This window comes from Pelecanus crispus, chromosome 6, assembly GCF_030463565.1.
Source record: "Pelecanus crispus isolate bPelCri1 chromosome 6, bPelCri1.pri, whole genome shotgun sequence".
Taxonomy (NCBI): Eukaryota; Metazoa; Chordata; class Aves; order Pelecaniformes; family Pelecanidae; genus Pelecanus; species Pelecanus crispus.
The window spans coordinates 10,009,520-10,025,228 of record NC_134648.1 but is presented as its reverse complement, the minus strand read 5'-3'; the positions used below and the strand labels follow the sequence as shown (position 1 = coordinate 10,025,228).

At 39.3% G+C, this 15,709-nt stretch overlaps 1 protein-coding gene across 1 annotated transcript in view; it reads left to right on the top strand.

Moving 5' to 3' along the window:
• Nucleotides 1-3,459: 3,459 nt before the first annotated feature.
• Nucleotides 3,460-15,709, top strand: part of CSTF3 (cleavage stimulation factor subunit 3) — a 52,304-nt gene continuing 40,054 nt past the window's right edge. The window contains exons 1-3 of the mRNA XM_075713126.1: nucleotides 3,460-3,590; nucleotides 13,241-13,342; nucleotides 13,472-13,567. Of these exons, the coding sequence (XP_075569241.1) occupies nucleotides 3,561-3,590; nucleotides 13,241-13,342; nucleotides 13,472-13,567 (228 nt within the window). The 5' untranslated portion in view covers nucleotides 3,460-3,560. The remainder of the gene's footprint in view (nucleotides 3,591-13,240; nucleotides 13,343-13,471; nucleotides 13,568-15,709) is intronic.

The window sequence follows — 15,709 nt, the reverse complement described above, 5'->3', positions numbered from 1 at the left end:
AGACAGGGTCTCTCAGTTTTCGGGTCAATGTGTCTTTACCCTACATATGCTGAAATCCACCTTAGAGGAGGGGTGACACAGCCCACAGACTCAAATAATATTATGATGGAGTGGGGAGGACAATTCCCATCATCCTCTGCATTCAGGTAGCTTGAGATGCACCGTTAACACATAGAAATTAATAGGGCAGTTCAAATCTAAGAGCTGTAAACATTCTCTCTAGCATTGAGCAGACACAATTATATCTATGAGTGAATCCTTTTGAAAGTTTCTGAACTAGTATTAAAAAATAATCTGCTGTGGCAGCTAAAATCACTTGGAAGACAGGTATGTCAGCTCTATTTGATAACCACTGCCCCAACTCTGTGAAAGCAGTTTCCTTTCAAGTTTGCTCCACTTTATGGTTTGCCAAGATCTTGGCCTGGCAGCCTTGAAGGTTCAACATCTATTTGTTTTAAGATCTCATTTTCTTCCAGTTGTTTTTCTAAGTGACACATAACTTTCATCTGTTTTTTCCAAGCAGAAATATTTCAGTTTGTTCAGGTTTATTTTTCATATATGAAGTATTCATATTTCATATATTTCAATATGAAATAATTTTCATATATTTAATAACATCCAGTTCCAGATTTGTTTGCAATTTCTGCAACACTCACTTACAGAGCAGTATAATCCACAATAGCTTACTTGTTAACTCATAGCTTGACATTGAGTTTCATGTCAATTACTGAACTAAGCATGAATCACTACAGCATAGTACATATTAGCAATGTCCTGTTGCTTTGATATCACAAAGCAGCTGAAAATTAAAGTGCAGCCTTCCCAAGCAGACAGGCCCGTAATCATGTCTTCACTGCTCCAGTTACCTCAGGCTAGAAGCCTTGAGCTACTCCGCTCAAGATGACACAGCTTCAGAAGGAAGGGAAGGAATAGCCACATTCTAAAACAACATTTGAGCTATGCAGAAGGAATTAGCAACTAAGTAGCTGTTGTAAGCTTAGCTGCTGCATCCCCATTATTTGCTCCCATACCATCAACAAGAAAGCTCCAAATCAGCCTGTCAAATGGGTCAGCTAAGATGAACTTACAACACTACTGAACCCAAGCCAGCAGACTTTTGCATGAGGCCCAAATTTGAGTTACAGCGAGGCAAAACTTAAATTAAGCTAACACTGTTGTATCTAAACTCTAAATTTAAGACAAGGAAACATTTTCAAAGTTACTTTGAAACATAACCTGTCATTTACACACAGGTTTTGTAAGTAATACTGCCCCTTGTGAGATTCACACCAAAACACGAACATCTTCATTATCACACAGGTGTGAAAAAGTTGACATTTAACTGCAAAACAAGGCAAGCTATTAGGGCTGAAGTGGTAAGGTGCAACGTATCAATAAGAATTTAAAATATAATTTTCTTTCTGTACATTAGTGTTCCTTTCAATCTTCTCCAAGTAACACATTAGAGTTAAAGCCATGTATTAGAGCTGCAATTCATTCAAGCTATCACAGCAACACTTGACAGAAGGGGAATAGGCCCTAGTTGTATTTACAGCAACTAGGGTTTTGCCTGAGGTCTGTTCTGTGCATGGAATTACAGAAATAAAGAACACCACCAGTGTAAGAGATAGCACATTATTTTATTATGGGGGGTGAGGGGCTATAGGGGGTAAGGAGCAAAAGTCTTAATGACATTATGCATCACTTATTTTGCTCTTCACTAACTCATTCTATTGGACAAGCCAGATGTCGTTGGTGCTGTCATCATTCAAAAACACCTTTATCATTTTATGAAACTGAAGGCAGCAATCCCAAAACCAGAAGCAGCTAAAATTAGACTAGAAATATACTTGAACAAAAAACCAAAGAACTAGAACAACATTTCAACCAGGCCACTAAGACAGCTGACACTGTAGACCTAGAATAACACACGTATTATCTAATTAGAAGTTTCACCAGCATTGTTTTAAGATATTACTTATAAGGAGTTGGTTCCTAGATGGGAAACTGAAAAGATCATTACACTGATGAATTAGAAATGTGGGGTTTTGGAAACAAATTGTATTTATGTATCAAATATTTTCAAAACAGAGTCTGTTGTGACATGGAAGAAATAGCCCATAAGAAACAACAAATTAGCCTCGTATCACTATTCTCTAAGAAATCAGAGAACAGGACAGCTTACCTATCAAGACAGATTGATAGGCACATTCGTATTTCACTTCTGAAGAATAACAGAATCAAAATTCTTCAATACTGAGAAGAAAAATGTTACTCCAGATTGGTCAACTACGTCTTTACTATCTGCTCCCATTTTTTTGGGTCAAGCTTCAGAAGAAAAGGTTACATACTATGTTTTTCTCATGTCCTCTTTCCACACATTACTGTGGTTTAAGAAGGTGACTTTTGGAAGATGAAGCAGAAAGGAACCCAAAGAGTGTTAATATCAAGTTACTTCAAGCATTTCTGCAAAACTATGACTGTATTACACAATTTCAAGAACACTTACACTGCTGTTGTGAAGGCAGCTAAGTCAGCTTTCACCTTGGTATCTGCCAAGCCTCCTTCAATGAATTTGTTTCATATAGCGGACAGTTTCTCTGCAGTGGCCGATTCAAAGCCCTTCTCTCATGGACAGACTGGCGATTACTTTGTAAATAAAGTTAAGTAGCTTTAGGGGGAGCTGTCTCCTGTGTCCTTGAGGTCTTTTGAACTTGCCTCCTTGATTAACAAGAGCTCGTGTGAGGTGGAAGGGATGGGGCTACTGCTAGCAGCCATTGCTGACGTTCCCTCACCGAGGCCAGAGCGCCGGCTTGCTGCAAAGAAGCGACCGTTCAAGAGGCAACGCTTCGTTAACGAAACAGCCCATGACAAGCGCGCAGGGCCAGGACTAGAGGCGACCAAAACCTCCTAGTTTCTGCCCACTGTCCCTCAGTTTCGACAATAAGCGATCCGCCAGGAAATGGGGACAGAGCGACGGGAGAAAACGCCAACACTGCGACCCTTACGAGCGCCATCAGTACGACGACCGCGGCCCCCAGGGCCCTACTTGGCCGCCCTTCAGGCGGGCGGGCCCCGGTGCTTCGCCCTGCCCCTACGCGGCGGGAGACAAGCGGGGCGGCCCGCGGGAGACAGGCCTGCCCCCCAGAAGGCCGGGGAGGAAGGCCGGGCCCCTCCGCGGCTGCCGGGCCGACGCGCCCCCCTCGCCATCGGAGCCTCCCTCAGGCGCCTCCGCGGAGACGCACTCACTGACCACTTCCGCCCCGCCGACCGCGCGCTGCCGTGACGCACTTCCTCCCGCGCACCACCCTCTCGCAGCCTTTCCCAGCGTCCCCCGCGCGGCGCGGCGCGGCGCCGCCGCTCCTCCCCCCGCCCCCGCTGAAAGCCGGGCCGGAGGCGCCGCGCCGCCATTTTGTTGCTAACGCTGCTGGAACTGCGGGCCGCAGCGGTTGGCGCGACCGGTGGAGCTGCCCGCGGCGGCGGCAGCGGCGCCGGGCGCTTTTTAAAGGGGTTTTTAATCTGTTGGGGGCCCTTGTGCCCCAGCTCTATTTTAACACGCCATGTCCGGAGAGGGAGCTGTCGGCGACCAGGTGAGCAGGAGGACGGTGAGGTCGCAGGCCGCTCCCTGAGGGGAATAGTGGGGGCTAGGGCCGCCGTGGCGGTGGGGCGGCCCGGCCCGGGGTGGCCCGGGGGTGGCCGCGCCGCGCAGGCCTCGGCGGGGCGGCGGGGCTGAGCGTATGGCGCAGCGTGTGGGGCCGGCCGCCGCCCCGAGCTGCCGTTGCGCTGGCGGCCGCGCCGCGGGCGGCCCCGGGGGCTGAGGGGAGCACGGCCCGTGCCGCTCCCCTGCGCCCGTAAGGCCCGCCGGTCTCCTCAGCGGCGCGGTCGGCCAGCGGCTCCCCTCCCCCGCCGCACACACCCATTTTGAGGAACTCGACTTTATTCCGTCAGCGAAACGTTGTGCTGGGGGAAGGGGGTGCGCGGAGCCGCTCCCAGCGTCCGCCCTCGGTAAAACCGGTAATGCTCCGAAAACTATGTCTCTTTCAGCCTTCGCGTTTCTGGTAAGCAAACTTTAATTCAGGTCGAGCTGGACCTAGGCACTCCAGTGAGCTTCGTTTTCCCGATCTCATTTATTCGTGGTTATTGAGTACACGCACTCCGGAAGAAAATTGAAACCCGGCTAAGCTGTTCACACTGATATGTTTGCAGTGTTTTGTAAAGTGAGCATTTGCTGAACATCTGCACTTAACATGTAAAGCTGTGTGCCTCTTTAAGCAATACCGTTTTTCTCCAGAATAAGGCATTATTAAAACACCTTTTAGGTTAGAAACAATAAAAATATGCTTACTTAATAAAGAATCTTCTTTGTGGTACAGCATTCTTGCTCTTGGTGGGAGGGAAATAACTACTCTTTCAATTGGTTTTGGCTTTTTTTTTAATATACTAAAATACGTATTTATAATAACTTCTTATTTTCTAGGCAGGTGCCATTGGAGTGTTGTATGTAATGTTTTTAAATCCGGTATTACTGTGAACTATCTCCTGCTTACTGGCAGAATTTCTCTAAACAGGTGTTTTTAATAGTTAGGGCTATGTTTAAAATCAGTATTAATTGGAGGGGTGGGGATGAAAATTCCTGACAGAGGGAGGAATGATTGGTAACACTGTGGCATGCCTTAGTGGCCAATGTAGCCTACAAAAATACTTAAAATTAAGCTGATGGCTTAGTGCTCCCTTAAGAAGCGTTTCTTTGCAGAATGTCAGTCTCTTTACAAAACAGGTTATGTTTCTGTGTGTCTGGGCCTGTACTCTGAAAGGGTGGCGTGTAAACTCTTTGTAAAATCACCAGTTCTGAGGGGGTAGGAAAGACAAGTGCTCAGAATGTAAAATACCCAGGTTCTGTCTCATTAGGGAAATTTCCTGTGAATTTGAGCTTGTATGCTCAAATAGGTTAATAAGTATACTTGTAGTATGTTTAAGCAAGAGATTCTTCAGAATGGTTTACTTCATCACGAGGTAGATGACTACAAAGAAGTAAGAATATGCAATACGATAAAATTTTGATAATCCTGATGTGCAATATGTTTCACATTTAAGTTTACCCACTCCAGTATATTTTTTAAAAATTACATTGATGTTTTAATTGCATAATTAAACTGCTGGTTAAAGTGTGTTTCTGTAGCTTGTAATACATTACTATTTAACTTAAAGAAAAACACTGCTGACTTAAAGTTTTATTTTCTTTTGCAAGGGAGAATTTAATATGGAAAAGGTTGAATTATTGTCTGCATACTGAAGTGAAAGCTATTCTGGAGAGTAACAGCTTTAATATTGTGATACCATATCACAGAGGGTTTTAGCATTCAGAAATTGCAAATCATTATTTGCAGCCTACGTAAAGCATGTAGATTAACACATGGCTTGGATTTTGGTTTTTTGATCCATATTAAGGTTCATCCTTTTTACCCATTGTGATTACTGTTTTCACATTGGGTGCACTTTAAATAAAAATTTAAGAAAAAAAAAAAGCAACTCATAGGTTGGGTTAAATTAGTTGTTTTTCCTACCCCATCCTCATTATGAAGGCCTCTGGATTCTGGTTTTCTAGAAGTCTCTAATTTTGTTATGGTCAGTTACCTCCCTTCCATCAGTTTTCTTCAGTTTCACTAAGTTGTCCTCTACATTTTTTTCCTTACCCTGGCAGACTTTAATGTTAAGATAGGTCATACTTTGCTATCAGTGTCTTTAGCAATACTACCGTGAAGCTTTATGCACCATAGGCTACCACTCATCCGTTGTGTAGGGAGGCAGATGTATGTTAAGTAAGCGTTGATGCCAGTCTAACTGTGGTCTTCCTAAATTCACTGTGTCTCTCTGGAAGGCGGAACAACAAAGCATTGTGATTGGGGCAGTTGTGCCTTGCTCCCTTCCCCACACTGCAGCTGCTATATTGCATCCTAGTGCTATGTGAAGGGCTCTTTGACTTTACATGCACAACGTTCTTATGGTTTTAAATGTTCCTTTCTGTAGGAAGCTGAAGCTAGGCAGAGGTTGGGCTGCATCTGGGTTTCCTGTTTCAGGTTTCATCTGGTGCATTCATGACCAGCTTCTGAGTTTTTGGGTGCCACTTTCATTAAGTCACATAGTTAGATCAGTATGAGGGGGTGACTGTACAGTTAATTTGCATCTGCGTACATAAGATGTACGCACAGTAGTGTATGATGCAGATGTTAAAGATATTTGACAAATCAGAATTGTTAGTCTGACTCACTGACATGCAGAGGTGTCTGCATCTTGCTTTCCAGATCTTAGGGTTTGGAGGGGACTTCCAAAAGCAGCCAGGTGAAAAACAAATTGCCATGCTCCCTCCAGCAAGTACAGAGTAGTGTGGGAAGGAAGAGGAGAGTGGAATGTTGGATAGGGAGGGTGGGAGAGTAGAGGTATTGTAAGGTTAAAGGCCCAGCTGGGGTTTAGGAGGCGTTATTGTACCAGGTGCAATGCAACTGAAATGTGGCTTTACTGCCTTTTAGGCTGAGCTTATCTCCATGCATTGTTAGGCTGCTTTACTGTGTAGGTCAGGAGCCTAACCTATGTTATGTAGGTTGTCTCCTTACATCATTATTGTAGAACAGACTGGGGCAGGGAGGCAAATAAATGTGATGTAGCCTCTACTATTGCAGTATGTTTTAAATTCTTACAATGTGTTAACTATACTGGACCCAAATTAATTTCTGCAGAACCAGTTGAATTGATGGCAGGACATAAAGTCTTAGGTCCCTGCCAGATTCCTGGCAAGGTCTACATGATGCTTAACAAACCAGAATTTCCAAGGTCGGTTTTTAGAATACCACTTAGCCCTGTCTATATCATAGAAATCCACATTTGTAGACTGAAAGGCTGCATCTGCCACTCTTTGCCAGAAAATTCCCTGACAAGCTTTTCCCAGTCTCTTCATTTGTAGAGGTTACAGAGTACACACTTGCACCTATCTATGTCTTTATGTTTTTCTGGATCTTTATGCATCTGGTTTCATTTCAATTGTGTGGAGGTTGTTTCGTGTACTCTCTAAGACGACCTAAATTCCTTGTGCTCTCTGCCTCTTTCTACCATGGCAGAACCCCTATTCTTGTCCATGTATACTTGCCGGGCATCAGCTTTATCTGAAGACTTGATGCAATATTTGCTTTAGCCCTGCATTAGTTGCCTTCTAATCTTTTAAGGCTAGAACATGCATTTCACGCTTCCTGTAACTGTTTCTAAGATACGTACCCCAGTCTGTGATGCATGTTACTTTACATGAATATGAATCTGGTCCAAGACTGAGCTGTGGAAAAAGAGATGTCCATATTGTCTCTGTGACTACAGAAAAGGCCTCTAAAGCATTCCAGTTCGTAGTGGTACTTTTGTTCCTTCCTATTCCTTCCTCTCATTCATGCCTCGTGTCTGTCTGATACAGTAAATCATGTAAGTTTCTGAATTCTGAATGCAATAGTAAATGTTACTGTAGTTAACTTTAGCTTAACTTTTTAAAAATAGATGTCATTGAGCACAGTACTGAAAGCAGAAGTTTATTCTTGCAGGATTGTGTGGGTTTAATATCTCAGGAGGAGCCATTTGGAAGAAACTCCTCTAAGAGCATATTGTTTTACATGATATGTAGTAAAATTGAGTTTACTGTCATTGTTTACATTAACTGTAGGAACAGGTTGTAAACAGAATGAGTACAAGGATTGGTAGAGGAAGACTTTTGAGTTGGTAATGCAGTGTTTTTTCCAATTTTTACACAATTGTAAACAAGCTCTATATTTTAGCTGCATTTCCAGGATCAGTAAGTTCCAAGTACACCAAGAAGAAGTTAAAGCAGAAAATGTGTCTGTCTAAATGCTGACATTTGGGAAGTAGTCTCATGAGGAAAGAATGTTAATCATTACTAATCTAAAACTCTTGATTTGTTCAGAGATATAAACCAGCCCAGATTATGTTGGGCACGGGGAGTACTTACGAAAGTATCCTTTTTAAATTATTTAAGATTAATATGCTGGGTTATGTCTGTTAATAGTGACCCAGTTGTAAAGGATAATTTTTTTTTCACGGTTCTGTTTTCACAGTTGAATTGACTTAGTGGTAGAATAGAAGAAGGCAAGGCATTAAAAACAGATTTAAGAAAGTGCAAGGATTGATAAGGTGTATCTATAGTGTAGTGAAGGAATGTGTTACTGAAGGGGAGGATTTTAAAACTTGTTCTGTGCATGCACAGATATAACTAAACTTTAAGAAAAAAACTTTGGCTAGACAAACCTGTAAATTAACCTAACTGGACAACTAACAATGCTTGTTAAGCTGCATGTTAATATAGTTGAAATGATATTCATTGGGTCTGTTACAGTCCAGGCTATGCTAAACTGTGCAACAGCCAGCCAAAACCTCCAAACGGTAGCTTCTATCTTAATGGACATGGTGAACCAATTTGATTGAACTAGACATTAAAATTCCTGCCTTTTTGTGTACAGAGGCCCATATGTCTTGTTTGTAGAGATTGTCATTTCATAATTAGTGGGAGTTTTTAAAGCATCTTCAACTGGCCACTTCACATGTGGAACAGCTATTTAAACACATTTCCTTTTCACTGCAGAAGATCCTTTTGTGGAAACAGGAGGATGCTTTAAGCAGTTGGATGCCTTAGGTGGTGCAGATAGTTGAAGGAGGTGTTTGACTAAGTATTTTCTTACACACTTTGGAGTCTTGAGGGTTCATTTTCAGAGGCCTGCGGAAACTGTTAACTGTTGCTTTTAGCAGTAAGGTGTAAACCAAGAATTTTTCCTTGAAGGTGATTGATAAATAACTTTTAGTATCTACTAAAAGTCAATTTGTTTCTTCTGTTCTTGTTCCCTCAGACATCCTTTATGAATTCAAATTTGGATTTTGTGCAGTAGATGTATTTTGCAGGAAGGAGCTCCTAGACTTCTTGTTGGATAATTTGGTTTTAGGTCTTTTCAGATTTTGGAAACTGTGGTCATAAAGATCATTTTAAACTCTTAATATCTGTGAAACTAAAAATCCACTGCTATTTATCAGTGTATAAGTAATAAAAGGGAAGTTGTGAAACAGACTAGGCAGTGATAATACAGATGCTTGTGGACATGGAACCTTGAATGCTGGAAAAATTCTGTGCCCTTCAGTGGGTTGTTTGTGGGACAGGAACCCGATTATGTGGGAGGTATACTGAACACAGTTATCAAAAGAAGAGGAAAAAAGTATTTTTCCAGTTTGTATGCAACAATTCTTTGCAGCATTTTTTTTAGGCAGTAAAGAAAAGTTAAAAGCCAGTGTCTATCTGATTAGGTGCAGTTTTATGGTAGTTTAGGCTGATCTAAGTTGGGACTGCTAAAGTCCTGTATGGTTTTGCATCCTTTATTTTGCATCGCATCTGATTGTGAAATCAAGGACTTGAACCATTAGAAAGTTAATCACTTTTCTAATAGGATTATTTTTCTGCTGATTTAACTCCCTGAACTGGCTTGTTACAGGATGAGATTAGTGCAAGTGCCTCTTAACCAGAGGGAGGGACTGGACATGCTTATCTAGGGGCATGATCATGGCAGTGAACAAACACCCAAGAATTAAGTATTCACAGTGTTGGATATTGTCTGTTGTGCAAGCAGTGTGATTAAAAACACATAATCAAAAGCCACATACCCTTGAACTGTGACAACAGCAGATCTAAGCACAGAATGCAGTTAACATGCAGTTTTCAAAACTGGGATCAAATGTCTTTCTGGCTATAGTTGAGCTAGGTTAAAAGTCAAGCTCCTTGTTCCCTTTCACTGCATGCTTGCAGTAGATGTCCTCACAGGTTTGATGTGTAACTGCATCTTTGGTCACACTCCTAGTTCTGGCAAAACAGTCCAGACTAGAAATCCTAAGTATTGTGTTCTCCAATATATTAGGAGTGATTATTTGTGAAGGTGCAAGGTAGTGAGGCCTTGTTTTGGCTCAGACATAACGAGGACACTGATTTGCCTGCAGGGCAATTTGCCTCTCTGAAATCTGGATAGCTTTTATCCATCCTGAAGATGGATAGGGACAGGAGGAGGAGTGCTCGCTGGCCTTAAGTTGGGTGTTTTCTTACATATGACATACGGTACAAGCAATTCCAAGCAATCCAATTTAAAACCCTGATCATACTGTTACTTTCAATTCTGTAGAGCTCCTGTAATTTTTGTCTTATACATGGAGAACTTTATCTGCTGCTGCGAAGTAAATATTTGCTAATTTAGGAAATCAGTCTTTTATTTTTTCCAATAAAAGAATGAGCCTTTTATTATGCTTCTTACACAGGTTAGGAGTCCTGTGTCAAACATACAAAATTAATGTAGAATTGCTATGATTATGCATCTTATCAGCATTTTTTTTACCAGCTTAATTTATTTCAGCCTTTCTAAGTTTATTACCCTATATCTGCATAGGTGAAATCAAATTTTTAGAAGCCTTAACCGTTTCACCACAGTGTCAAATGAGTTTTGTGTGTCACATGGAAAGATTTGAGATAATACAGCTGGAACTACTACTGAAATAGCTGAGGTGTGCTTCAGTGGCCCATCCTACTTTTTCCTGTTTGAAAGTCACTACTTACAGTGCAGGACCCTGTACTTCCACAAATGCTTCCGTTGGTGTTTTTTTTGAGGGGGGAGGGTATTGTAGCTTACATTAGTAGTACTCCTGAAAAGCATTTTATATCTAATTGAATGCAGAATAATATATGCGTGATTGAATATTTGAGGCAAGTAGATTTCACTAAGATGGAATATAATGAGAAGCAGTGCTTACCACTGATGTGGGCAAATTTGAATTAGTGCTTTATTGAATAAACAGCATTTCAACTTTGGGTCATTTGTAGAGATAAAGTACATAAATAGTCTTTAAACTTTGGAAATTTCAGCTTCAGTGCTGTCTTCTGTAAGCTGAAATATGTTTATGATGTCATTTTGGAAGAAATAAAACCACTAGTTCATTTCATACTGTGTTTTGCATCTTAAGCCTGTATCAGTTGAACTATAACATGCAGTATTACAGAGTCAGAATTTTGAGGGACTTAGGGGTGTAAAAAATATTCATATGGAAATTTTTAACTTTACTACTTTTGAGCTGACAACTTTGAGCTAATAATTTTTAATTTTATTTTTTTTGATCAAATTAATTTTATAACTTAGTTTGCTGTGGGACTTGATACTTGCCTTCCAAGCTACAATGCTTTGCACTGAGCAATTAATGTTAAGATTGACTTGAAAACTGAATCAAAAAGAACAGTGGTCTTTAAACATCTGCAAAGCCCCTCCTACTGATGGGGTTTTTTTTCCTTTTTTCTTTTCCCTGTCATGCATGGCTGCTATTACATATCAGTTTAATAGTTCTGCAACATTTTTGATCATTTGTCCATTTTATAAGTAAATTTAATTTAAAATCTTTTAAGGGATATGCCTTGAATTACATCCTGCTAGTAGAACTGACACAAAAACTGGTAGTGCTGAAAAATATTCAAAAATAATGATAGCTTTTTTAAATTACCAAGTTGAATTGCAACGTATAACATAAGCAACTGTTGCATAGTAGTGCATTTGCAGAGGTTAACAAAAGCAAAGGGGCAGGGCACTCCTGAAAATAAAGTTCCTAGTAACTCAGGCTTACTGCATTTGCTACCCCCAGCGGCTGCTTTTCTTTTTATAAGTCACTGTTTTGTATAATACTTCACTGGCAGCTTGTCTTCCTGTAATGCCATTGTAAATGGTCTTCCAGTAAAATCCATTAATAATACCTTGGTTTTGTATTCTTGGAACATCTGCTTTCCTTCAGGAGTGATGTGCAATAGTGATGCTTGTTAATTTTACTAGAAGTCATACCTCTGTATTGTCTAGTTACCTTCCCTTTCCCTTTGTAAGTGTGTGGTGGCACCTTTGATAGGAGTATCAGTTCTCTCTGTCCTGTTTACTGTCTTTTTCATTTTCAGAGCTACGTATTGACCTAGATCCAACATTAAGAATTAAAATTATTTCCTTGAAATAATCTTTTAGCAATTGACAGGTTTTTTTAGAATTTTCTGTACAGTAAATCAGTCACACTGCACTATACAATACAGAATCAGATAGTCTAACAGTAATTATGTAGCTAACTTGTAAAATTTCACAAGAAAGGTATTGTAGTAATAATTCACAGGTTATTATCGTTACATCTCATGAAGGCAAGAATTTACTTGATCGTGTGATTTGGGACTGCTAACATCTGCCTGAAAATGAGTCAAGTTTGGAAAGCTAGTAAATAAGCTGTTTGGAGTACAGGTCAGAACAATATTTCATGCTTAATAAAAAACTTCATATCATTTAGGGTTGTAACAAGCATGTATTTTAAGGCTTGTCTGTATGTGATCATCAGATTGTAATTTTTTTCGTCTACTTTGTGCTAACAGTGTTAAGTCTAGAAAAAAATTTCTGGAGATCATAACGTAAGCTAGTTCCACAAGTCTTTAAAAGAACACTTAAACCTATACTGTAATAGTAACTTTGTTAACAAATTAATATTCAATTTGGTAAAGCTTTTAGTATCCAAAAAAAGCTTTTAAACTCCAATATGAATGTATTAAAAAAAAAAAAGTGGTTTAAGGTAATTAGTGCCAAAGCTACAGGAAGGCAACTGTAAGAATACACTGATTGACAGATCAGAAAGTTAACAGATTGTGCTTGGATAACATGTACATGTTGCTGCTGGAACTGGCATCTCCTAGTTTTCTTGTTAAATCTGTAACTTGTGATACAAAATACTTGCTGTCCTGCATATATAGAATGACTTGTGCAGTAACCTTGGATTTGTTTGGCTGAGGTCTGTAATAGAAAAATTGGTCTGAATTTACTTTTTGCATCTTAAAAGTTTCAGGTCAGTAAAGCTGTTTAAAATTCATAGTGCAATAAAGTTTCTGGCAAACTCAAATCTGTTCTAGTGTTTTAGAAAAATTTAGTCAGTTTAGTCTAGCTTTTTGCCGGATCAGCAAATATGTAGAACTTGTGGTAAGAGTGCATTATCTTACTGGGACAACTTGTTTTCCAGATAAAATTACTGTTTAGTAACTCCAGCATAAATACTGAGATCTGGAATGTTACATTGTCAAAATGTTGTTGTTAGTGTGACTCTAGCTGGGACAGAACTTTTCAAACTCTACTTGTGATCTCTTATGTCTTCTTTTTAATTTTTCTAGGCTGCTGAATATGTCCCAGAAAAAGTGAAGAAAGCTGAAAAGAAACTAGAAGAAAATCCATATGACCTTGACGCTTGGAGCATTCTCATTCGAGAGGCACAGGTTTAGTGACATAGGATTACATTTCCTTATCTATGGTCCACTCACACTATTTGGTTCTGGAGTAAAATCAGCATATTCATTTACATAAATCATAATATTGTAAATGCTGTTTTGATTTTCAATTTTTAGAATCAACCTATAGACAAAGCACGGAAGACCTATGAACGCCTTGTTGCCCAGTTCCCCAGTTCTGGCAGATTCTGGAAACTGTACATTGAAGCAGAGGTTAATATTTTTACGTTTTTTTCTTATATAACATTTAATAGGAGTTTAAGTTTACACTTTCATAAGCATAAATAAGATAGGCACATAATATCTAGGGAAAAGGGGATTTTAAATATGCCTTGCCTTTATTTTGTAAAATAGGTACAAAGGAGTGATTAAAATGAATTCTAAAATATTGGGTCTTTTATGAGTTGATGATTGTTGCATTATGGAATTGCAACAACATTAAAACCGTTTCAATGGTATTGGAGTGCTTTAGCCTTTTATTTACTTGTCGTGTCAATTTATTGCCTCCCGTGTCATTTATTTAGAGGACTTTTTTTTTATTTATACGTACAAACTTATTTGAATGACTTTCTGTGAACGTTTGGATCTTTTAATTTTTTTGCTTTCTTAGGGAATTGACTGTTTCTGTGAACAGTGTTTTCAGGGAGGGTGTGGGATGGAAGCTGATTTCTGGAATCAGAATGCTGGGGAAATGCATTAGCACGACTCATTAGCTTCTAAAAATCCCAAGAAAATAGTGATTGTTTACACAACTGTATAAAACTTCCCACTAAGTGCATTGATCATTTAAACAGTCTTTAATGACATGCCATGAAATGCACTGTATAATCAGATTTTTTTTTTCTGTAGCTGGTATTTAATACTAATACACATGCTTTTTGTGGGCATCTTCTAGCTGCACATTCTTCTTAAGAGACGGATCTACATACTAAACTACAGGGGTGGGGACCTGTGTTCTGTAGATGGGAAATGAGATAGCTAAATTTTTTTCCATTTTATGCGAAAATTGCTAAGCAGCAGTCTGAGTGGTAAAACTGCATTGTATAGTTATCAAATCTTATTTTACGTTAAATTACATATCCAAATGTGTTCTGGCAGTAAATTTTGACGATTATTGAATAAAATTTGGATTATGGGAATCTAACAAATGTTTACATTGCAGTTTATAGTTAGATGTTATAGTGCAAAATAGTGCAACCTAAATTTAATATTACCTAATTAAATAATGTAGAATTTTCATTATGGTTTTTTCCAGTAGTTTGTAGTAGTAGTTGGAATGTTGGTGACTGGACATACCTGGGAGATTGCGAATGCACTAACACATAGAGATGTGTATTTTTTCCTTTTGGGACCCTGCAGCCAAATCCATTAGCCTCTTCTACCCTGCAATGTTTGCTACAGGATCTAGTCTTTAGAATCTAATCTACTTTGATTACATTAAGTTACCTGATTTCTGTGCTTATTTAAAACTTTTCTCTTTCCTGTGCCTCACATTTAAAGTTGAGTAAGACCACCTCAGAAAGCCTGTACTACATTTTAGATCTTTCAATAGAAAGTACCATTTATCAGTGCAAAGCTGCTTGTCTGAGGCTTCTTGTCTTGAACCATGTTCAGAGATGAATTGACAGACATTACCTCCCTTAATGGATACCTTTTAACTAATTTATAATCTAGTAGTATTTAGAAACATTAACAGTGGCAAAGCTTAAAACAGTCTAGGGTATAATTTTTTACGTGCTTCTTCAAGGAAGGAAGATCAGCTTTTACCCAGCAGGTATGGTAACCAGGTAACACAAGGTAAATTTAAGAAGGAAAGAATTGGCATGAAGATCACTAGCTCACGTGTGTGTGTGTGTGTGTGTGTCTGCCTAGAACTACACTTCAAATATAAGAGAAATGGAATATATGATTCTGTTACTCAAAACAATGGAAGAATGTGAACTGTAGAGTTCTGGTAAAGGTTGTACTTGAAAAGGGTTATATTTGAAAGAAGTGTAAGAGGTTACTTTTTAGAAGTTTATCTTTCATCTTAACAGGCAAATTTTTAAAATCCCAGTTATTACTTAAATTTTCAACTTTTCTTCCTGGTTCCAGTAACTTCTCTTGAAACTCACATAGTGACTAATATAACTTAAAAGCAACATGCTTATCTCTGCCTTTTTTTAGTATATGTAACCATTTATAGTCATAAGCTGAAATAACTTTTTATTTCCAAATTCCTCTCTAAAAAATACATATTTGCACAATTGGGCACCGTTGTCAGTGTGTTTTAAGTTGCGTATCATATGTACAGTCCCATCTGAGAATAAATTCAAAATGAAATGTTTTCTCAAATGTTCTTTTAACAGCATGGTT